The sequence below is a fragment of the Notolepis coatsorum genome (assembly GCF_963971535.1).
Source record: "Notolepis coatsorum genome assembly, chromosome: 15".
Classification (NCBI taxonomy): Eukaryota; Metazoa; Chordata; class Actinopteri; order Aulopiformes; family Paralepididae; genus Notolepis; species Notolepis coatsorum.
In genome coordinates, this window is record NC_140179.1 from 27,541,690 (window position 1) to 27,565,379 (window position 23,690).

Consider the following 23,690-nt stretch of genomic DNA (forward strand, 5'->3'; position numbering starts at 1 on the left):
TGGGACCGCAAGTTTTTACACTGGTTAAGCTTAGGCGCTCTTTCGAAGTTGGTTAAGGTTAGAGTTTGTCTTAGAGCATGGCGATAGAACGCCTGCCCTGATTCCAAACTCTAACCTTAACCAACTTCGAAAGAGTCGCCTAAGCTTAACCAGTGATAAACTAAGCGTTAGGTCGTTTGCAGGCTGTTCGACCCGGAAATAGGCGCAGAACTTGCCGTCCCACGATTGGCACACATGTTACATGACCTGGCCAATCAGAGCGCAAAACGGGAACCCGGAAACACGGACGCGTTGGATAAAAGCTACACGCGGTGGGGACACTTTTTTCAGTCCTTGAGCAAGACACCGATGAGCAGGTTACCACCGCTGTCGGTGTGTGAATGTGTGAGTGTGAGGCATAAGTTGTAAAGCGCTTTAGATAACAGCGCTATACTGTATAAATGCAGTCCATTCCATTTACCATTCACTGTACCCTTCCTTTTCAAGCAGTAGTCACACAGTGCACTAGTCATTGCTCTTGTCTGAATTAACATCAGCCACACACCCTTACCAAATATAAATAATACCATGATATGATCCAATTGAAACTATACCGATGGTAATACCATGGTATTTCCATAATGTTTTGGTCGATGCCATCATAATGACATATTTACTTGGAAATACCACGATACCAATTAGTCATAAGGCTGTGGTGCTTGAACCTATTCAAATCTGTAGTGTATAATTTGGGACTGCTATAATGCAAGAGGTGAATGCTAATATTCTGATGTCATTGAAAACAAAAATATATTACATGTTTAGCTCATTTCCATGGTGTATGAAGTTGTGGCTCATCTTTGCAAACACTGTGCTGCTGGGGCACATGGCCACAATGTGTCGCTAAGTCAAGTCAAAAGTCAAGTTTTATTTGTCACGGCATACAAGTATACAGTGAAATGGGGGGGTCTTGCCCGCAACGATACAATAATAAGAATCCAAGGGATGAGAATGCGACATTTGTGCAATAATACAAGTCATAAGAGTAAGACAGGTATGTACATGAGTTTTTCAAAAGCATGGTAAGACATGCTAGGTCCTGTGATAGTGCAATACACTGTTAGCTACGTATGGGCCACTGGGTCTTATGTACACTACTATACAATGCTATACTATACAATCTACAGTTATACTATGTGTCCTTATGCTAGCTTGCTATCCATCTATTTACTATACAAGAACCACTCCTGTTCTTGTTTTTAAAGTAACCGTTCATTGTGTAAAGTGACCATAGTGTGAGCATGTGCAGCATATGTGTGTGTGTGTTCATGTTAAAGTGACTGCTAGTGTGTGAGCGTGTACAGTGTGTGTGTTGTGTGTGTGCTCATGTGTGCTTGTGTGTGGAGAGTTCAGTGTTCAAGACTCTGATGGCCTGGGGGAAGAAGCTGAGCCGAAGTCTCTCTGTCCTAGTTGCTGGTGTTCGCAGGTGTTTGCCTGACCGCAGCAGCTTGAACAGGCTGTTGTTGGGGTGGTGAGGGTCTTTCATTATCCTGCAGGCTCTGGATTTGCACCTTTTGTTATATAAGACCTGCAGGGGTGGTAGTGCAATACCCGTAGTACGCTCAGCTGAGCGTACACTCTCTGTAGGGCCTTCTTGTCCTGTGCCGTGCTGTTTCCATACCAGGCAGTGATGTTTCCAGTCAAGATGCTCTCTACAGCTCCGGAGTAGAAGGACTGGAGTATCTTCCCAGATACTCTGAACTTCCTTAACTGTCTCAGGTGGTAGAGGCGCTGCTTCGCCTTCTTTACGACTGAGTCTATGTGTGTTGTCCATGTCAGGTCCTCTGAGATGTGGACCCCCAGGTACTTGAAGCTGCTCACCCTGTCCACGGTAGCCCCGTTTATCCTCAGTGGTGTGTGTCCCCTGCTGTGTTCTCCTAAAATCCACGATCAGCTCCTTTGTTTTACCAATGTTCAGGAGCAGGCTGTTGTCCTGGCACCAGCGTTCCAGTACCTCAACCTCCTCCCAGTAGGCCTTCTCATCGTTGTCAGAGATCAGCCCCACCACCACTGTGTCGTCCGCAAACTTCACTATGGAGTTGGAGCTGAACTTGGCCACACAATCATGTGTGTGTATAGTGAGTACAGCAGGGGGCTCAGGACACAGCCCTGGGGGGACCCGATACTCAGGGTGATGGTGTTGGAGGTCTGACCCCCCACCCTGATCGCCTGGGGCCTTTCACTCAGAAAGTCCAGTATCCAGGCGCTCAGAGCGGAGCTCAGACCCAGCATATCCTCATCCTAACATCCACAGATCTTCATCCTAACATATACACAAAGATTGTCATCCTAGTATAAGATATTCCTATATTGACAACGAAATATTAACTTCAATAGATGCAGCACTATCGTCATCATCAGTATCATCAACTAACATTACCAGAACAGTAGAGGAGGAAGTTGGACACATGTCACGTATACAAGTGACACAGGTGTCTGCTGTCTGGGTGGCCCGTGGACCCATCTGGGCCTCTCTCGTGGGCCATCTGGGCCTCTCTCACGGGCCATCTGGGCCTCTCTCGTGGGCCATCTGGGCCTCTCTCGTGGACCATCTGGGCCTCTCTCGTAGGCCATCTGGGCCTCTCTCGTGGGCCATCTGGGCCTCTCTCGCGGACCAAAACTTGATAGGTGGTGTCTTGTATTCGACAGGCTTTTGTCCCAATCGGCACCTCATATCTAAGTGCCATCAGTGCTGACAACGTTGGTTGTTGCCTAATGTGCTGTTTTTGACCTCACAAGAAAAACTACGACAGCTTGAGATGTTTCCAATGTCACACGGATTGCTCCAATGTGTGATATGTTTGTTATTTAAAAGATCGATAAAAACGAATGTGTATCATGTCAAAGTTCCCCTTACCTCACGGATCAGCTACTATGACGTCATAACGCTTGTGAAAATGATTCACTGGTTGATGTGATCGCATAGTGGGGCTTTGATTACTGGTATCAATAAACTGCTCTGGAGCCTTGCAGAAAATATCTGCCACAGTGACATATTTCCACTGTTTCTTTGTCAACAGAGATCGTCGTTGGCGTTACAGATACTGCAAACTGAGGAAGTAGATCATCTACATCTCTGGCCTCCATTAAACAGGAAATGGCAGATGAAGAGGAAGAAGAAGAGGAAGAAGAAGATTGCTTTATTTTCAATGTCCTAATATCCCTCCTAGTTACACACACACAATCCTCATATCCCTCCTAGCTAGTAGCTCCACACACACAGTCCTCATATCCCTACTAGTTACACATACACAGTCCTCATATCCCTCCTAGTTACACATACACACAGTGCTCATATCCCTCCTAGCTAGTAGCTCCACACACACAAATCCTTTTGGGGTTTTATATCTCGTGAGACATTTAATCACAGTTTCACAGAACTTTCATTTACACATTAATGCACAATTTCACAAGCTGGATATTTGGCGAAGATACATTCAAAGTTGATCATTATCACATTGACCCCCAGTGTCTCAGGGGGGGATGTCACACAGTAGTATGGTCACCGGGGTTGCTCAGAATCCATATAAGTAAATCAACGGCTTAAGACAGTGAGCGATGACTACTCGGCAAGGCACTGATGTCCATCGTCAGTGGGCTTTGGGGGTTCAAACCTACGAGGGAGAACGAGGAGGAGGACATTGTTGTAGCCACTGCTGTCAGGAGAAAAGCTCCAAAAGAACCACGTAAGAACCATGTAAACTTTCAAATCAAGTCAAAACATGAAACACCAAAATATGGTATTAGGTTTTCACCCGAAAGCGTGCAAGCAATGCATTGAAGGGGACCTGGGTGCGTCTACGCACGTCCGTTGAGGACGACACGTTACAAACGTGCACTTGTGTCGTATGCCAAATTTGCGTCCGACTACGGCAATATTCTCTCCTCCTCGTTCTGCCTCAGGAGGCCCCGAACCCCCGTTTCTCATTTCATCATCGTCATCATCGCCGTTGCCGTCATCATCATCATCATCATGGGACACCATTGGTTGTCTCAGGTCAGTGGAGAAAAGTGGGTCAGCGCTGTCCTCCTTGGTAAACGCTGCGTTCGGTATGCCCGGAGCAGCCTTGCCCCAGTCCAGTCCTCGTAGTAGTATACAAAGGGAACAGTCTTTGACCAGAGGAGGAGACGCGGAGAGACACGCGTTTCCCCTCTCAGCTGTCCTGGAGCAGGTCGTAGGAACCTCCGTTCACCACCTCGTGCTTGTCCTCCTGGAAAGTCACCAGACAAAGTCACTCGTCAGTCACTCACAGTGGGATGGCAACCGATAGCCGGTCAAACCGTAAAACAAAGAGGCATATTAAGATGTTAGAAACATTTATTATTATTTTTCAAATGTTATGTCTGTACTTTATGCCTATGTCTTTTTTACTGCTGTGAAGCACTTTTGGGCTGCAATTCTTGTATGAAAGGTGCTATACAAATAAAGTTTATTATTATTAATTTATTATTATTATTATTATGTGATGCCGTTTGTGTGCCTTCACTTTGTGTGATGCTGTTTGTGTGCCTTCACTTTGTGTGATGCTGTTTGTGTGCCTTCACTTTGTGTGATGCTGTTTGTGTGCCTTCACTTTGTGTGATGCTGTTTGTGTGCCTTCACTTTGTGTGATGCTGTTTGTGTGCCTTCACTTTGTGTGATGCTGTTTGTGTGCCTTCACTTTGTGTGATATCGCCGTTGATACCGTATAGACCACGCGGGGCACTAGAAGCAGGAGTAGGAGGAGTAAGGAGTACTAACTGATCTTGGATCAGTAGTCAGGTCACGTGACCTTATAACTCTACTAGCCCTTTCAGTCTGGTGGCGTAAGGCTGTGCACAGAACAGGTTTCTTGACAAAAAAAAGGTCAGGGTGAACACAAAGAAAACAATTAAAAGATGTGCAACTGCGTTCCAGAATAAAGCCTCATCTGAACAGTGTGTAAATCCAGCCATATGTACATTAAGTTACCCAGCATGCCGCAGGGTGGTTTACTTACAGAGCCAGCGGGGCGGGGCTGAGGAGGGTCAGGCTCTGCGTCGTACACAGGGTTACAGATGCTGGGGTTGCCATTTGGACAAGTGGCCTCCTCCTCCTGTCACATGGCAGAGAGTAACCTAGCTTAGCACAAATTAATGGAAGTGGATACGGACCAGCTAGCCTAGCTGTGGGCCGAAAACACCTCAAGATTCAAGATTCAAGATTCAAGAGGTTTATTCATCACATACATACAGAAGACATAGTGAAATTAAGGTGGCCATGCCCGCTTCGATTGTGCAAGGCCACCTTCATTTCACTATGTCTTGTGTATGTATGTGATGAATAAACCTCTTGAATCTTGAATCTTGAACGTTTTAAGCTGGAGCTAGTGGTCCATATCCGCATTCCATTCATTTGTGCTCAGCTAGGCTAGCTTGCAGCACAGAGAGGAAATTGGTATCTATAATCTTGTCTCTGGACCTTGACTCTGAAGAAGACGGTAAGAGCATTTCCCATAATGTTGGCATGTTCCTTTGACGGTGTGGACGGCACACTCGCTCTCGCTTGCTCAGATCGCAGTGGAATATTGCTATCGATGCGGTATAGACCACACAGGTGGCAGGAAGCACAAGTGGAGTAAGGAGTAAGGAGTACTAACTGAGTACCTCAGACGAAGAACCATAGACAGAGTATATAAGAAAGACCTATGGCTCTGACAGTACTCAACATCTAAAAGAAAGACCTATGGATCTGACAGTACTCAACATCTAAAAGAAAGACCTATGGCTCTGACAGTACTCAACATCTAAAAGAAAGACCTATGGCTCTGACAGTACTCAATATCTAAAAGAAAGACATATGGCTCTGACAGTACTCAACATCTAAAAGAAATACCTATGGTTCTGACAGTACTCAACATCTAAAAGAAATACCTATGGTTCTGACAGTACTCAACATCTAAAAGAAATACCTATGGTTCTGACAGTACTCAACATCTAAAAGAAAGACCTATGGCTCTGACAGTACTCAACATCTAAAAGAAAGACCTATGGCTCTGACAGTACTCAACATCTAAAACTGCATAACTGTCAGACACCCTTGGGTTGATTGAAGATATTTCCTGCCGTATGAACTTTGTAATGAAACTCAAAGTATTAAGAGCGAGGTACTCTGCGCTTTCTTATTACTTATTGTGGCTAAAAACGAATACAACTTTAAGTAGACATACTTATTGCTGTTGTTCTGTAAAGTAATTCAGACCTGTTCTGTAAAGTAATTCAAAACTGAAATTGTTCTATAATGCACCTTAGAATGGGGGAAAAGGCGGAGTATGAGAAAGACGTCCTACTGTATGGCTCTGACAGCACAAAGTTGTAGTTCTGAGTCCAAAGTTGAATAAAAATGATCATAGATTTATTCCTCGAATGGCCATACAAGGAAAATGCTCAGTTCACAATCAGAGAGCTGTTCACACAAATGTCTGACCAGGAAGTGAGAACGAGCTCTGGTCCGACATACAATTAAGTACATGAAATGACGTAGAAGAGAAAAAGAACAAGAAAAGAACAAGATGGTGGTTAGAATAATCAATAATACGACTATGTTATGGCTATATATGGGAAGGAAAACAGCTTTGTATAACAGTTCCCATAACCTTGGTTTATGGCTCTGAACAGACACACATCATGTGACCCATAGCCTGGGTCTCTATGATAGAATACTTATTGTAACACAGGTGTTATAATGACACTCATATTTCTACCACAACATCTACTGTAAAATACTGCTGTGCTGAAGCACTTTGTTTTTTTATGTGTATCTGCCAATTTCATGATTTTATATGTCTATTTTATGTGTATCAATGATAATCAAACTGTAAAAGAGGCCTATTAAGATGTTAGATCCTAATATGAAAGATTATGTGATTTAATGTCTTATCTTGACTTTGTCTATTTTGCTGCTGTCTATTTCATGCTAATTATATGTTTTTTTTATGCCAAATTTTATGTCTGCACTTTTTGCATTGCTCTTGATCTGCCAATTGTGCGCTAACTTTATGCCTTTTTTACTGCTGTGAAGCAGTTTGAGCTGCAATTCTCGTATGAAAGGTGGTAAACAAATAAAGTGTATTATTATTATTATTATTATTATTCAAATCCGTTTTGAGATTTTTAGATAGACAATGTTTTCAAACCATTATCTAAAGATGGTAAGTTAAGAGTATTGTGCTAATTCATAGTTAAAGACAGTAGAGGCTGAAGTACCTTCTGGTTGATGTATCACATTCACACTCCAAGTGATTTGGATTGACTATTTTAAAACTGTAAATACATGGGCTGTCCAAAAAGTCTCTAAATGGACGTATATGGTTCTTCAATGCCAGGGTTCAGTTGATGTTGGATAAGTGGTCAGGTCACGTGACCATGTAACTCTACCAGCCCTTTCAGGTGTTTCAGTCTCACATGTAAGGTAGAATTTAGAAAAAACGGTAACACTGTAGCAGTGGCGTAAGGCACAGAACAGGCTTCTTGACAACATGCAGAGAAAAAAAGGCGATACGAGTATGCGGTTTTCCTACAAGACCCCGCGCAAAAGTAGGATAACTTTCTACTCTTACAAGCGCTAAAAGAAGTGAGGCTTTGCTAGCTTGGAGGAAGGAGCGCGCTGTTCAATAGAAAACAATGAAAAATCAATGCTCCAGAATAAGTCTGAACGCACCCTAAAAATGGCCACTGAAAGAGAATCCGGAGATAGAGTTCAGAGGAAATAGTCAGAAGAGCTTGCACCTGAAAGGGATAATTAAACTGATCTCAAATCAGCGCTCCTATAAGATGCGTCATACATACAGATGCGTTATACATACAGTATGACCCTAGAGCTTAACCCTTTCACTACCACATGGCAAAGGGTTAACCCTTTCACAACCACACTACAGAAGGTTAACCTTTCACGACCACACTACAGACGGTTAACCGTCTGTAGTGTGGTCGTGAAAGGTAAACCTTCTGTAGTGTGGTTGTGAAAGGGTTAACATTGTGCGTAAATCCAGCCATATGCACATTAAGTTACCCAGCATGCCGCAGGGTGGTTTACTTACAGAGCCAGTGGGGCGGGGCTGAGGAGGCTCAGGCTCTGCGTCGTACACAGGGTTACAGATGCTGGGGTTGCAATCTGGACAGTCGGCCTCCTCCTCCTCCACGTCCTCCTGTCACGTGGCAGAGAGTCACCGGTGAGAGAGTTATCAAATGTCCAAATACAGATTGAAAATAACGTGCATTCAGTAATCAAATTAGAGCACGATCCTTTAATGACTGAAAGTCCAAATCGTGAATTTTAAGATCGGCAGCTGAACATGGCTGCAAGCGATAGAGTTGATGGAGTGTGATGGAGAGAAGGGTCCCTGGTATAGAGTAATAATAATAATAATAATAATAATACATTTAATTTGTAACGCACCCTACATTCCTGAGAGTCTCAGAGTGCTACAGAGTTAAAAAGAATAGAATACAGATGGATATATAAAAAAAGAACACATAGCAGAACAACATATGAATAAGACATAAAAACTAATAAAAGGCCTTTCTAAAAAGGTAGGTCTTGAGTCCACGTTTAAAAGTGTCAACAGTTTATGGTGCTCTCAGGTGGTTGGGGAGAGCATTCCATAGTCTGGGTGCGGCCGAGCAGAAGGCTCGATCGCCCATGGTGTGCAGCTTAGTCCTGGGGGCTTTGAGGAGGTAGGCTGTGCCGGAGTGGAGGGAGTGTGAGGACTCAGGACTGGCAGGTGAGGAGTTCCTTGAGGTAGGCAGGGGCACCACTGTGTACACACTGGTGAGTGAGGAGGGAGACCTTGTACAGGCTGAGAATAGCAGGCTGCCTCGTGTTTCTATTGGAGGAACGTTGGGGTTGCAGGGCAAAGGCTCATAATCTCACACACATCCAAAAGCTCTTCTTATGAACTTTATTTTTGCACACATTCATTTAGTTTGACAGTTATATTGAGAGTAAATTATTTTGAATATGGCCACCAGTGATGTCATCGGGGACATTGAATCCTTTTTGTTAATCACAGCTCAATTAAATGATAAGGTATCGGTCCCTATACGATGAGGTCACTCTCCCCGATGACATCACTGGTGGCCATATTCAAACTTGTTTACTCTCAATGACAAAATAAGTGTGCAAAAGTGTTTAGGGTTTTTGGACGTGTGTGAGATTATGTGCAAAATAAATCAGCATTGTTTTTGGCGAAGTGCCCTTTTAACATTCTCATACATAAATGTCTATGTTGGCACTCTATTGGTGGATATAACACAACAGTTATTCTACCTATTATAACCAGTTCATGAATGCTCTTACATGAATGTGGGACATGACCCGCAAAATCATCCTGACGCATGGGAAGTGATGAGTTTTTGGATCTCTGTGTGATTGTGTGCAAAATAAATCTGCATCACAAGAGCCCCTTTAAGAGATTCCTTTACTTAAAGGTTTGATTGATTGATTGATTGATTGATTGACAACTTTATTAACAGATTGCAGAATGGCTACAATACAGAGGATGAAGACCAGAAAAATACTTTTGTCTTGTTTACATAAGGGTCCTCCATTTTCAATTCATCAAAACATTTAGAGACATACAAATATGCAGTACTATGTAAGAAAGAGAGAACATCATGAAAATAGAAAACAAAAGGAGAAGAAAATGTACATTAGAGGGGGCTGGAGTGGGGGGGGGGGGGGGGATTTTGACATTTACCGGGGCCAGTTTCTAATTGCAGCCACCCATAGGTGCTCTTTGAGAGAGGTTTTGAAGGAGGGTAGGGATTCACATTCAAGGTACCTTGAAGTAGTGGAACTGGAAGGGTTTGGTCTTGTGTGTGTAGAAGTGGTAGTGAAAGGGTTAAAGGTAGGGATGTTCGATATTGGCTTTTTTACCGATATCCGATATACTGTACCGATATTGTCCAACTCTTAATTTCCGATACCGATATCAACCGATACCGATATATGCAGGGTTTCCCCCCCCCCCAAAAACGGAACAATTTCAGGTAATTAACATTACATATCTCTTGTCGTGGAATTAACACAACATTATGCATACTTTTGACAATAAATAAAATAAGAATTAGTTCTTACATGCTTGCCTGGGTAAGTAAAGGTTAAATAAATGTAAAATAATTTTTTTTTTACCGATACCGATATTTTCCATTTTAATGCCAATATCGGCCGATAATATCGGACATCCCTAGTTAAAGGTACCTTGAAGTAGTGGAACTGGAACGGCTTGGTCTTGTGTGTGTAGAAGTGGTAGTGAAAGGGTTAAAGGTACCTTGAAGTAGTGGAACTGGAAGGGCTTGGTCTTGTGTGTGTAGAAGTGGTAGTGAAAGGGTTAAAGGTACCTTGAAGTAGTGGAACTGGAAGGGCTTGGTCTTGTGTGTGTAGAAGTGGTAGTGAAAGGGTTAAAGGTACCTTGAAGTAGCGGAACTGGAAGGGCTTGGTCTTGTGTGTGTAGAAGTGGTAGTGAAAGGGTTAAAGGTACCTTGAAGTAGTGGAACTGGAAGGGCTTGGTCTTGTGTGTGTAGAAGTGGTAGTGAAAGGGTTAAAGGTACCTTGAAGTAGTGGAACTGGAAGGGCTTGGTCTTGTGTGTGTAGAAGTGGCAGTGAAAGGGTTAAAGGTACCTTGAAGTAGCGGAACTGGAAGGGCTTGGTCTTGTGTGTGTAGAAGTGGTAGTGAAAGAGTTAAAGGTACCTTGAAGTAGTGGAACTGGAAGGGCTTGGTCTTGTGTGTGTAGAAGTGGTAGTGAAAGGGTTAAAGGTACCTTGAAGTAGTGGAACTGGAAGGGCTTGGTCTTGTGTGTGTAGAAGTGGTAGTGAAAGGGTTAAAGGTACCTTGAAGTAGTGGAACTGGAAGGGCTTGGTCTTGTGTGTGTAGAAGTGGTAGTGAAAGGGTTAAAGGTACCTTGAAGTAGTGGAACTGGAAGGGCTTGGTCTTGTGTGTGTAGAAGTGGTAGTGAAAGGGTTAAAGGTACCTTGAAGTAGTGGAACTGGAAGGGCTTGGTCTTGTGTGTGTAGAAGTGGTAGTGAAAGGGTTAAAGGTACCTTGAAGTAATGGAACTGGAAGGGCTTGGTCTTGTGTGTGTAGAAGTGGTAGTGAAAGGGTTAAAGGTACCTTGAAGTAGTGGAACTGGAAGGGCTTGGTCTTGTGTGTGTAGAAGTGGTAGTGAAAGGGTTAAAGGTACCTTGAAGTAGTGGAACTGGAAGGGCTTGGTCTTGTGTGTGTAGAAGTGGTAGTGAAAGGGTTAAAGGTACCTTGAAGTAGTGGAACTGGAAGGGCTTGGTCTTGTGTGTGTAGAAGTGGTAGCCGACGAAGATGACTCCCGCTATCAGCACGATCAGCAGGATCACTCCGACTCCCATCCCCGCCTTGTGTCCCGCGTGGAGCTGGAGGAACCAATCACAGACAGGGCCAGGGGTCAGGCCGCCGTCCTCTCACCACCACCACCACCACCACCCCTCACTGGGTGTGTTTAGTATGTACTGCACACAGACTCGTAGAAATCACGCTAGTATTGTATATCGGGGCGGTTACAGGTTAAAGCGGGGTACGATACTAATATCCAATATCGACTCGAGAGCCGTGTGCAACAAGTCGGGAATCAAAAGGAAAGCTAATTTGTTTTCTACATTTTAGATACACTGAAACATGTAAGATATCATGTAAGAGAAAAAAAAATTTGGTCTTAAAGGTGCTATAAGTGGTATTGTTTTTGTTAAAATAAATGTTAAATAGCTCTACATTCTGACAGCCATCACTGATTTAAAGTGTAAATGAGAGTGTAGAGTGGTCAGTAACATGGGTCTCCCGGTCCCTCCGCTCTGCAGTAAACACAAAATACATTTTCTGGTATCCCTTCCCACTTTATCTAATCAGGAGAGAGAACCCTAGATATTATTACTTATTTCAAGCCAGATTCGCTTACTGCACTGGTAAATAATTGTACTTGTTTCAAGGACACAAACAGACTTCTCTCTCCTGATTGTATAAAGTGGGAATACCAGAACATTTATTTTGTGTTTACTGCAGAGTGGAGGGACAGGGAGACCCACGTTACTGACCAGGCACTCTATATCATTGATGGCTGTCAGAGTGTAGAGCTACTATTTTCACATGTAGAACACATATTTTAACAAACAAAAAAACACCACTTATTTTAACAAACAAAAAAATACCACTTATTTGTAACATTTTTATAATTTTTGTCCAGTGACACCAAACTAACGCTCTTACTCAATAGCGTTCAGTAAAGTCAGCCATCTGACCATCAGTTTACACTGAACAAGGATAACATCAACAAACCGTTTCAGGAGAGCTGTGAACTCTGATTGGGCAACAAGTAACAATATGATGTCACTCACCACTGCCCGAGGAGGCGGGGCTGTGAGGGGACCCTGGAGGACGTGGATGATCCCATTGGACGCCAGGATGTCAGAGTCTGTGACGAAGCGGTCGTTGATGTAGCGGGACGACTGAGGAGGGACAGAGAGAAACGTGTCCACAGTGTACGACAAAAACAGCAAGGTGACGTATGTACAACGTGTAACGTATATCATGCTAGTTAGGGTATCTTATGTATACCGCACCTGTGTATACTGTATACTTTACTTACTCATAGTATATAATATTCAGATTCTAAGTGTTATTGACCATATTTATTGTAACATAATATAACTGATAGGGCATACAGACCCTCATCTGCACCTTGATCACACTGCTTACTTTGCTCATATGCTTATATTCAGAGTTAATTATATTGTTTATACTGCTTATTTTTTATCTGTACTATAATTGTATTGCCTATATTTATGTCTTCTACTATTACCCTGCCCATACCATACCATACCATACCATACCATACCTAATACGCTCAAAGGCTTGTGTACTGTAGTATGGTTCTAATACACTCAAAAGGAGAGAGCGTATATACTGTAGTATGGTTCTAATACGCTCAGAAGGAGAACGCGTATGTAGTGTAGTATGGTTTTAATACACTCAAAAGGAGACAGCTTACTGCAGTATGGTTCTAATACGCTCAAAAGGAGAGAGTGTATGTACTGTAGTATGGGGATCTGTAGTGCCTTCCGGAGGGCAGCAGCTGGAAGAAATGGTGGGCTGGGTGAGTGGGGTCAGAGATAGCTTGCTCTTCTTATTGTGCTGGGAGGGGGGTGCGGATTATTTTGGAGGATTTCTTATTATTTTTTGTATCCACTTTTTCTCCTTATTTTTTCTATTTTTCTCCCATCCCAATTTCGCCTCTCCAATTCTCCCTTCAATTCTCCCCTCCCCTGTCTCGAACGTTGCTAGACTATGCCTCCCACTGGTCGGCTGCAGTGAGAACCAAGCCTTGCATCACGTGTCCCCTCCGGTACACGAGGAGGCAGCTGTCGCATCTTTTCACCTGTACAGCGCAATCTCTCAGTGGCGAGGAGTAACGCATGGGAGGCTCACGCTGCCCCCGATGCTTCCTGATTCTGCTGTACAGGCGCACCAACAGACCTGTAGGAGTCGCTGTCCATAACGTCCAATCCCCACCCACCAGCTTTCCCACCCCTAACACTGCCAATTGTGTTAGTATGAACGACCAGCCAAGCTGGTAGCAACGCAGAGAGCTGGGCTCGAACCCAGCATCTCCTGCGTTAGTGGCGAGCGCCTTGCCCACTGCGCCACTTAGCCGCCCCACTATTTTGGAGGATTTATTGATTATTCTTTGCAGTTTGCTTTTGGAGTGAATGTCCAGACTGCTGTACCAAACTGTTATGGAGAAGGTGAGGATGCTTTGAATGATGGAGAGAGTGTATGTACTGTAGCATGTATGTCTGACCAGAGCTTTAGGGTTGAGGAAGTCTGCGATGCCCAGGACGGTGAGGCTGCCTAGGCGTGTCCGGATGCGGCTGCCGTTCTTCAGGTCGCTGAGAGCCAGAGCCTGACCCTCCGAGAAATGGTACTCGAGGTCCCGGCGAGTCAGAGTCTACACACAAACACACAGGCTGTCAGTTTATCGCGTTAATTAGATTAATTAATTACACAGCAAATTAACGCGTTATGAAAATTAACTCAAAATTAGTAATAAAAAAAAATTAAATACATTTTTTATTTTATTTTAATATTTTTTAATCTCATTCATTCCATAAGAATGTAGAATACACATTTACAGACTTTTTTTTAATATGGTCCATTTGCATGTTCTTGGTATCTGATTCTAGGGACATCTATGGATCTCAGGGAATGTATTCCCAGTATCAGAAATACTGTGTCTGTTACTAGGCTTGAGTAAATTGTAATGAACCAAATGAGAATATCAATTCAATTCTTTTATTTTTAATTCTTTTTTGACTGTGAATAACACCATGCTAAAATTGACCAGACCTGAAAAATCTAAGCAAATGAATAAATGGAAGATGATTAAACAGAAGGTTTTGTAGATACAGTACTGAATTCTGCCATCTGGACACATTCCATTTGAAATATGATTATAGAATATAGAATATCAGGCCTAAAATGGTTATGCGATTAAAATGCGATTAATTCGATTAATTAATTACAAATCCTGTAATTAATTAGATACATTTTTTTAATCGCCTGACAGCACTAGTGTATATGTATGTGTGTGTGTGTCACATTGATTAGATTAAAATGCATTGTCGTCATACAGCACAAGTAAAGTACAACAAAAATACATTTGGCACCGCACCAGAGTGCAAACGTAACAGTAAAGTGCAATAGCTATATACAATGTACAGGTGATTAAACTGGATATAAAATATATAAATGAGTAATAGTGCTAATCAGATATATGTGCAGTGGTATAGTATTATTATGTACGGTGATACATAAAGACACTATGGTAGTAGTCATACTGGCCAGCAATGTAACTAGTAAGAGTAGGTAAGGGATATGTACAGATATAGATATAGTATCTACAGATATGTAAAAGGTTTGATTGATTGATTGATTGATTGATTGATTGATTGATTGATTGATTGATTGATTGATTGATTGAAAATTGTATTAACAGATTGCAGAATGGGTACAATACAGTACGGCTCAATACACACAATTGTTAAGGGGATGCAGACCAGAGAAAGACTTTCGTCTTGTTTACATCAGGGTCCCCCATTTTCAATTCATAATGAACATATGCAGGTATATACACACATGTGGATAGATATATATACAGGTACGGTAAGTATAAATATTTATATATACACGGTACATACAGCATTATTGTACATGCTTCCCATACTAATGAATGACAGCTGCCACCCTGCCTAAAAAAATATATTTGAATTAGATTCAATCAATATTTTTACCAGGGATGCACTGATATGTTATTTCTTTTAGGCCGATACCCAATTTTGTTCGGATACCGATTGTTCAAAAGACAATCAAATGGTATCGCACTCCTTGTAACAAATAAGGACACAATCATATATATCCAAATATACAATCAGACAGATACCAATTGCGTTTCTAAAAGCCCATACCAGCCGGTATGGATTGTCTGCCGACAGGGAACAAAATTTACTTTTTGACTTACCAGCCATTTGGCTGGTAGATTTTAAAAACTACCAGCCAGGCAGATTTTTTACCAGCCAAAAATTTAAAATAGCTTTTTAGTATATCGCCATGTGTTATTATTACTATATAATACTCTCATATGCTATTTTCAATTAATATCATAAACAACATAAGGAATATTAGCATAATTTTGAGTGGACTGAAGGAATGAGTCAGCGTTAATAGTTTTAAATGCAAATAATGTATTGAAACATAGAAGTGGGGTCGGGGACACACACACTGTTTCAACTCACCACCCCCGCATCATATTGTAGTCTAGTCTGTCTTCAAACTTCCACTCCTCTCGAAACCTTTTTATATTTGAATATCAACATTATCTGTGCATCCTCAGTAATCCTCAGTTTACTACAATATACTCCTCTCCTGAGTCCTGACTAGTGACTTCATCGTCTTTCCAAACGCACGCACACAGAGAAAGGGAGAGTGCCCCCCCCCCCCCCCCCCCATTTCCCTTTCCCCAGTCCACACTGTCTGCTGTTCTCTATGGCTCTGCCGCTGATCAGGATTAGCTTGTTAGCTTACGCTAACATAACGTTCATTTCGGGCGATGTGGGCATAAAGGAATGGCGACGATGCAATGCATGTTAGATGTATTTGACCCCGTTGTGAGAAGAAGAAAAAACCACAGACTTATTTCGGCTCGCAAAATAGGCGCACTGCTGTGTAGCTCTGCTCTCGGGGAACAAACGTAACTTTTTGACTTACCAGCCATTTGGCTGGTAGATTTTAAAAACTACCAGCCAGGCAGATTTTTTACCAGCCATTGGCGGTTGGTTGGTACTTATTTTGTTCCCTGTCTGCCGATATATATTGGTGCAGCGCTAATTCTTACTTTCATGTGGTCTCCTTCTTACCTGCCAAGAGAAAAGCATTCTGGGTGAAACACTACCGCTCGCGCGCATTTGTGTGTGTGGTACGGAACATATCACCATCTAGTGCACCAATGTACAAACATGCTAGAGTGCAACCAGAGTGGTTTGGCCTTACCAATGATGTCTTTGCTAACATACCAAATACACAGGATGTTGTTTTTGTTGACACCAGCCACAGGGAGGTGCTGGTCATAGAAGTAGGCTGTACCTTTGATCTGTACATGGACCAGGCATTCCGGGACAAGTATATCAAACACCAACCACTGCTCAATGTGATGGCCGACCTTGGGTACAGGTGTAGATATAGTGTACTTGTATTCGGAAGTCTTGGCCATGTATACAAATGCACCATGACCGGTCTGATAATTGCTGCAATGTCTAAAAGAAAAGCCAAACAAATGGCCAAATATTGCTCTGTCTCAGCTATTATTGGCAGCTTAGCCACGTGGAGAAGGAGGTGCCATGTGTACCCTTAAGTGTTCAGTGCTGCTTGGCCCGATACATTTGATTCCCTGTTTATGTAATATAATTTGTGGAACCAAATAAAGTATTCAAATGTGTGTGTGTGTCTAGAAGAAGCCTTTACAACCAAAATGTTGAAGTATCAACTGTTAGAGCATACCATATCACAACTGGGCTACAACTGTAAACTTTTAGTTTTCATATTTGGAAGCCTGGGTCATGTTCATAAGTTGGGTGTTAGAGGCCTTCAGATGGCCGGTCTTCCAAAGGGAAGAGCCAAACAAGTTAGCAAGATATTGCTCAATGTCAGCTATTATTGGCACACACGCAATTTGGAGAAGACGCTGCTATCTGTATCCATGAGCTGTGTGTTGATTGTCAGGTTCATCATCCTATGTGTGTTTGTGTAACTTTGGTTGCCATTGCCAATTTGGGCATGAATGTAACAGAATAATAACCCACAATGTCCAATTGCACTGATAATATTTGTGTCCTTTAAACATTGTATTTATGTGGACATAAATAAAGATTCTAAATGTGACAGACTCTCACCTGGTTCTCCGTCAGACCAGTGTTATCGGGCACGAACAGGGTTGACTGGACGCTCATGTTACCGAGCCTCCTCACAAACTGCCTCCCCGTCTCCGAGATCTGAGAGTAGTTCAGGATTTGCTGGAAACCGCAGGCAAGAAATGACGACAGGACAACTTGAATTAGATCCCATAATAACCAACGGTCCACGCGCATGGCTGGATTACGCCACTAGGGGGCCCCAGGGCAAGAAAGTGCAAAGGGCCATAGACTGCTCTGCAATACAAATTTCTAGGGCTTTTTGATAAAGGATATCTGACTAAACTGGTACCCCTAAGGTCAAATATGTAATGCCGTCAAACAGCGACCTCTAGGCACTGTGTTTACTTTTTTGTTTTGGTCAAGTAACTTTAGTAATTTACTATACTGTGAATTTCTCCAGACCTCTCTTGGCAGAGCCTGAGGTGTGGCCAGCAGTAGCAACCCCTCCCCCTCTATACCCACTGAAACCCACTCCACACATCAGACAACAACTAAAAGTGTAAACAAAGCACAGTACCATGTTGTCATCTTTTGCCTAGAGAGGTTGCTACTTGGCACATAGTCCAAGTACAATTTGTGAGACGATGCCTTTAATCTCAGGGCCTCTGGTATACAGGGGTCATGTATTATTATTAATAATAATAATAATAATTATTATTATTATTATTATTATATTACAACAACTCACAGTGAGGAAGTTAGAGAAGGCAGGTCTGGAGCTGAGGACCTGCATGAGGTTTCCTGTGCAGGTGTAGCCGTCTCCTATGTAGCCTGGCTTGCACTCGCACTTCACCTCTGGCACCGGGAAGAAGAAGAAGATGACTTTATTGTTAATGTACACAAGGCCATTTAAGCGCTTTGAGATTTTTTATTTTTTTTTTTTTTAATATTTTTCCCCCTCCATTTTCCTCCGATTTTCTCCCATCCCAATGTTAGTCGTTATGCCAATTCCCAATCCCCTTCCTGGTCGCTGCGCACTTACCCCCCACAGTCGGTCTGGGAGAGTGGAGGCTATCACGTGCTTCCTCCGACACACGTCCAGCCAATCAACCGCTTCTTTTCACCTGGCAGCGCGGATTCTCATTGAGAGGGCGTAGCGTGTGGAAGGATCACACTATCCCACTTAGATCCTATCCGCGCTGAGCAGGCGCCCCGACCGAACTGTAGGAGTCGCTGTTTACAACGACCCGGACCCACCCCGCCAGCTTCTCCCACCCTCTAATACTGCCAATTGTATTAGTGTGAACGGCCAGCCAAGCTGGTGACAACCCCGGAGCTGTGAGCTGGATTCGAACAGGCGAATCTAGCCGCTCCGGGGTTTGGTGACAAACGCAATCTCCGTTACACCACCTGACCGCCCGCGCTTTGAGATTTCTAATGTAAGGCACTATATAAAATAAATGTATTATTATTATTATTAAAAATGTTACCACTCCGGTGTCTGAGTATAAAGTAAGCGTTACCCGTGACTCTGTAGCAGAAGGCGTATAAAGTAGGCGTTACCCTTGACTCTGTAGCAGGTCTGAGTATAAAGTAGGCGTTACCCTTGACTCTGTAGCAGGTCTGAGTATAAAGTAGGCGTTACCCTTGACTCTGTAGCAGGTCTGAGTATAAAGTAGGCGTTACCCTTGACTCTGTAGCAGGTCTGAGTATAAAGTAGGCGTTACCCGTGACTCTGTAGCAGAAGGCGTATAAAGTGGGCGTTACCCTTGACTCTGTAGCAGAAGGTGTATAAAGTAGGCGTTACCCTTGACTCTGTAGCAGGTCTGAGTATAAAGTAGGCGTTACCCTTGACTCTGTAGCAGGTCTGAGTATAAAGTAGGCGTTACCCTTGACTCTGTAGCAGAAGGCGTCTGAGTATAAAGTAGGCGTTACCCTTGACTCTGTAGCAGGTCTGAGTATAAAGTAGGCGTTACCCTTGACTCTGTAGCAGGTCTGAGTATAAAGTAGGCGTTACCCTTGACTCTGTAGCAGGTCTGAGTATAAAGTAGGCGTTACCCTTGACTCTGTAGCAGAAGGCGTCTGAGTATAAAGTAGGCGTTACCCTTGACTCTGTAGCAGGTCTGAGTATAAAGTAGGCGTTACCCTTGACTCTGTAGCAGGTCTGAGTATAAAGTAGGCGTTACCCTTGACTCTGTAGCAGGTCTGAGTATAAAGTAGGCGTTACCCTTGACTCTGTAGCAGGTCTGAGTATAAAGTAGGCGTGACCCTTGACTCTGTAGCAGGTCTGAGTATAAAGTAGGCGTTACCCTTGACTCTGTAGCAGGTCTGAGTATAAAGTAGGCGTTACCCTTGACTCTGTAGCAGGTCTGAGTATAAAGTAGGCCTTACCCTTGACTCTGTAGCAGGTCTGAGTATAAAGTAGGCGCGTAACCCTTGACTCTGTAGCAGGTCTGAGTATAAAGTAGGCGTTACCCTTGACTCTGTAGCAGAAGGCGTCCCACGTCTCGCTGTGGTTCTTGCGCGGCCCGTAGTCCACGATGCCCACGTGTCCGAAGCCGCAGTTGGGGTTGGAGTACGTGGTGGGGTACGCCACCCTGGCCTCGTCCAGCCAGCCAGCCGCACACAGGTTTAAACCAGCCTGACGAGAGAGAGAGAGAGAGAGAGAGAGAGAGAGAGAGAGAGAGAGAGAGAGAGAGAGAGAGAGAGAGAGAGAGAGAGAGAGAGAGAGAGAGAGAGAGAGAGAGAAGGAAGAATGTGCCATCACATCCGCTGTCTCTTTGTTTACTGGCTGCTGTGTGTCTGAATGCGCCCCGTTCCCCGTACCTGGTTCAACTAAGTCGATCAAGATGTCATTATCGAGATTCAGTTAACCCGATGTTTGAAGCCGGGATTTTCCTGTTCCTCGAAGGTGGATTCAGTCTCGTTAACTCAAGCCAGACTTGAGACCCAGGATAAATGCGCGCGGCCGCTCCAGTTGAAAAGCCAGCACGTATCGAGAGCAGAGATCCTGATTCTCTAGCGGCATTGATTGATTAATTGATTTAAAACTTTATTAACATATTGCAGTACGGCTCAATCGCCTCGCCGACAAGTTAAATGCGTTATCTATAGGCTAATTTTAAGTCCCTCATTACCTCAATCAATCAGATTATATTTATTTAAACTTGCCTGCTGGATTGAATAATCAAATGAGATCTTGCTAGCGAAAATAATTAGTTAAACTGTTATACAAAATAACGATGCGGCTCTCTTCCCATTGATTGATGTATGGTCGATCTTTTACTTATCTCCACTGTGGTGTAACGGGTTCTTCTTTTGACTTTCACGCAGACGACCGGGGTTCGAAACCTAGTCTTCCCCTTCTTTTTGCGATGTAGGAATAATTCAATTTGGTGCACGTTGAGAGCTATATAAAGAATGACATCCTTAATGCATGTAGATTTATAATATTTTAACTTGAAACTAGGCTACTTTGGCGTATAATCATTAATATTATATTCCAAAAAATTATATTGGAAACACGGGGTTTCGAACACCGGTCGCTAAGTTGCCAGGATTAAGCACTACCGCTGCGCCACTGTGCCAGATGGGATAAATCCATTGTTTATACATTAATGAACGAGAGACCTGTGTTTAGAATATTCTTTATTTTGAATGAAGTTTTATCTCTTTATCCTCATTCATTAATGTGACGTCAACGGCTCATTCAATTTCTCAAATCCGTCAAACAGCGCATCTCATCAGACATCTTAATCCCAGTTACAATTAAAATAACCACATAATGTGTACATCGCACCGAGCGAGCGCCACAGTATATATAACGTGCATTATTTAGGACAAAGTGAATTTAGTATCAGCATTTTGGGTCTATTTTACATTTCAAAAGCCCCCTCTGGAAGAATGGAGCACAAAAACGTAATTCAGAATGGTATAATGCAGATCGTAGACTGTGGGAATAATTTCAGGAAACGGGCTGTCACTTCTTTGCGGGGGCGTGGCGATGGTTGATCCGGCTAACTTGAACTTAAACCCTGCTTTCGACCAGGCTCAAACTTTTGGATCTGTTGTCATGGTGATTTGGACAATCCAGGTACGGGGAACCGGAAAGTCCGGCTTAAGTCAGACTTCACCGAAAGTTATCCGGCTAACTCAGTTATCCAGGTACGGGGAACCGGAAAGTCCGGCTTAAGTCAGACTTCACCGAAAGTTATCCGGCTAACTCAGTTATCCAGGTACGGGGAACCGGAAAGTCCGGCTTAAGTCAGACTTCACCGAAAGTTATCCGGCTAACTCAGTTATCCAGGTACGGGGAACGGGGCCTAGGAGCTCTCTCTGTGTGTAATGTGTGTGTGTGGTGCCTGTTGTTTGGAGGGCTGTGCATGTTGAGTGCTTGTACGCATCATCATCAGGGGTGTTGTGGGAGGTTGAAGCACAGGGGAGCGATGCCCCACACACACACACACATGAAAAGCTGGTTGTATGTGTGTTACTGACCTGTTGTGTGTAGAACAGCTGGTTGTATGCGTTACTAGTAGGGCTGTCAGTTTAGCGTTATGAAAATGAACTCAAAATTTATTAAAAAATATATATAATTTAATCTCATTCATTCCATAAGAACGTAGAATACACATTTACAGACTTTTCTTTTAATATGGACCATTTGCATACTGATTCTAGGGACATCTATGGATCTCAGGGAATGTATTCCCAGTGTCAGAAATACTGTGTCCGTTACTAGGCTTGAGTAAATTGTAATGAACCAAATGATAATATCAATAATTTTTTTTCTTCTTTGACTGTGAATAACACCATGCTAAAATTGACCAGACCTGAAAAATCTAAGCAAATGAATAAATGGAAGATGATTAAACAGAAGGTTTTGTAGATACAGTACGGAATTCTGCCATCTCCGGACACATGCAATTTGAAATATGATTATAGAATATAGAATATCAGGCCTAAAATGGTTATGCGATAAAAATGTGATTAATTAATTACAAATCCTGTAATTAATTAGATAATTTTTTTGTATCGCCTGACAGCGCTAGTTATATGTGTTACTGACCTGCTGTGCGTACGACAGCTGGTTGTAGGTGTTACTGGTTGTATGTGTTACTGGTTGTAGGTGTTACTGGTTGTATGTGTTACTGACCTGCTGTGCGTATGACAGCTGGTTGTTACTGGTTGTATGTGTTACTGACCTGCTGGGCGTACGACAGCTGGTTGTAGGTGTTACTGGTTGTATGTGTTACTGACCTGCTGTGCGTACGACAGCTGGTTGTAGGTGTTACTGGTTGTATGTGTTACTGACCTGCTGGGCGTACGACAGCTGGTTGTAGGTGGCGAGGGAGCCGCCCTCCCCGACGCAGGCCTGCTGAGCGGCAGTGTAGTCCATCTTGTACTGACCCTTAGCCGAGCGCAGGTGGAACACACCGACTGTGGCGTCTGGAGTCAGAACGCACCAGAAAAAACGATACAAAACATCACACGAAAATAACACCGTAGAAGAAGATGGAGGATTGTATCTGAGATGTTAGATTCTTAAATACAAACAGGGGTGTAAAAAGTACCCAGAAATTGTACTTAAGTGAAAGTATGGGTACCGTCTCAAAATCTTACTCAAGTAAAAGTCAGAGTATCTGGCTAAAAACACACTTGAGTAAAAGTACTAAAGTAAAAGTAAAAACTTTTTTTCTGACTGTCTATTCTTCTGATAGCAGGTGTTTAATCAAAGATCCCCGCTTTCTAGTCTTGCACAAGGACCAATCAGCATGGGTATGGGCGGGTTCATTTTCCATTGATGGGGATATGATTGGCTGTTTTTAAATAAAGTACGGCAGCAGGATTAATAACGATAGCGTTAGTTCGGCCAGAGAAACAAATATACTAATTAAAATGGTTGGACCTGCGATATTTCTACTTTGTAGGTCTGCATTTTAAATGTTAGGAGTAAAAAGTATGTATTTTTTCTCTGAAATGTAATCGAGTAAAAGTACAAGTATACAAACCTAATAATACTCGAGTAAAGTACAAATCCCCCAAAACAGTACTTAAGTATTGTAACAAAGTACAATTACTCAAGTACTTTACACCCCTGGATACCGCCTCTAGTCAAGTCTAGCAGCGTGGCTGCATTCAATTAATTTCCAATGCAGCCACGCTGCTAGACTTGGCTGGAGGCGGACGGAACGAGCCTTCACTCACT

At 43.0% G+C, this 23,690-nt stretch overlaps 1 protein-coding gene across 1 annotated transcript in view; it reads right to left on the bottom strand.

Annotated features, from left to right (window-relative positions):
• Positions 1-3,218: 3,218 nt before the first annotated feature.
• stab2 (stabilin 2) overlaps positions 3,219-23,690 on the bottom strand; it is a 156,672-nt gene continuing 136,200 nt past the window's right edge. Inside the window, 10 exon segments of the mRNA XM_084330948.1 lie at positions 3,219-4,250; positions 5,019-5,114; positions 8,097-8,204; positions 11,309-11,440; positions 12,416-12,526; positions 13,879-14,025; positions 17,522-17,641; positions 18,231-18,337; positions 19,958-20,123; positions 22,797-22,930. Of these exon segments, the coding sequence (XP_084187074.1) occupies positions 4,194-4,250; positions 5,019-5,114; positions 8,097-8,204; positions 11,309-11,440; positions 12,416-12,526; positions 13,879-14,025; positions 17,522-17,641; positions 18,231-18,337; positions 19,958-20,123; positions 22,797-22,930 (1,178 nt within the window). The 3' untranslated portion in view covers positions 3,219-4,193.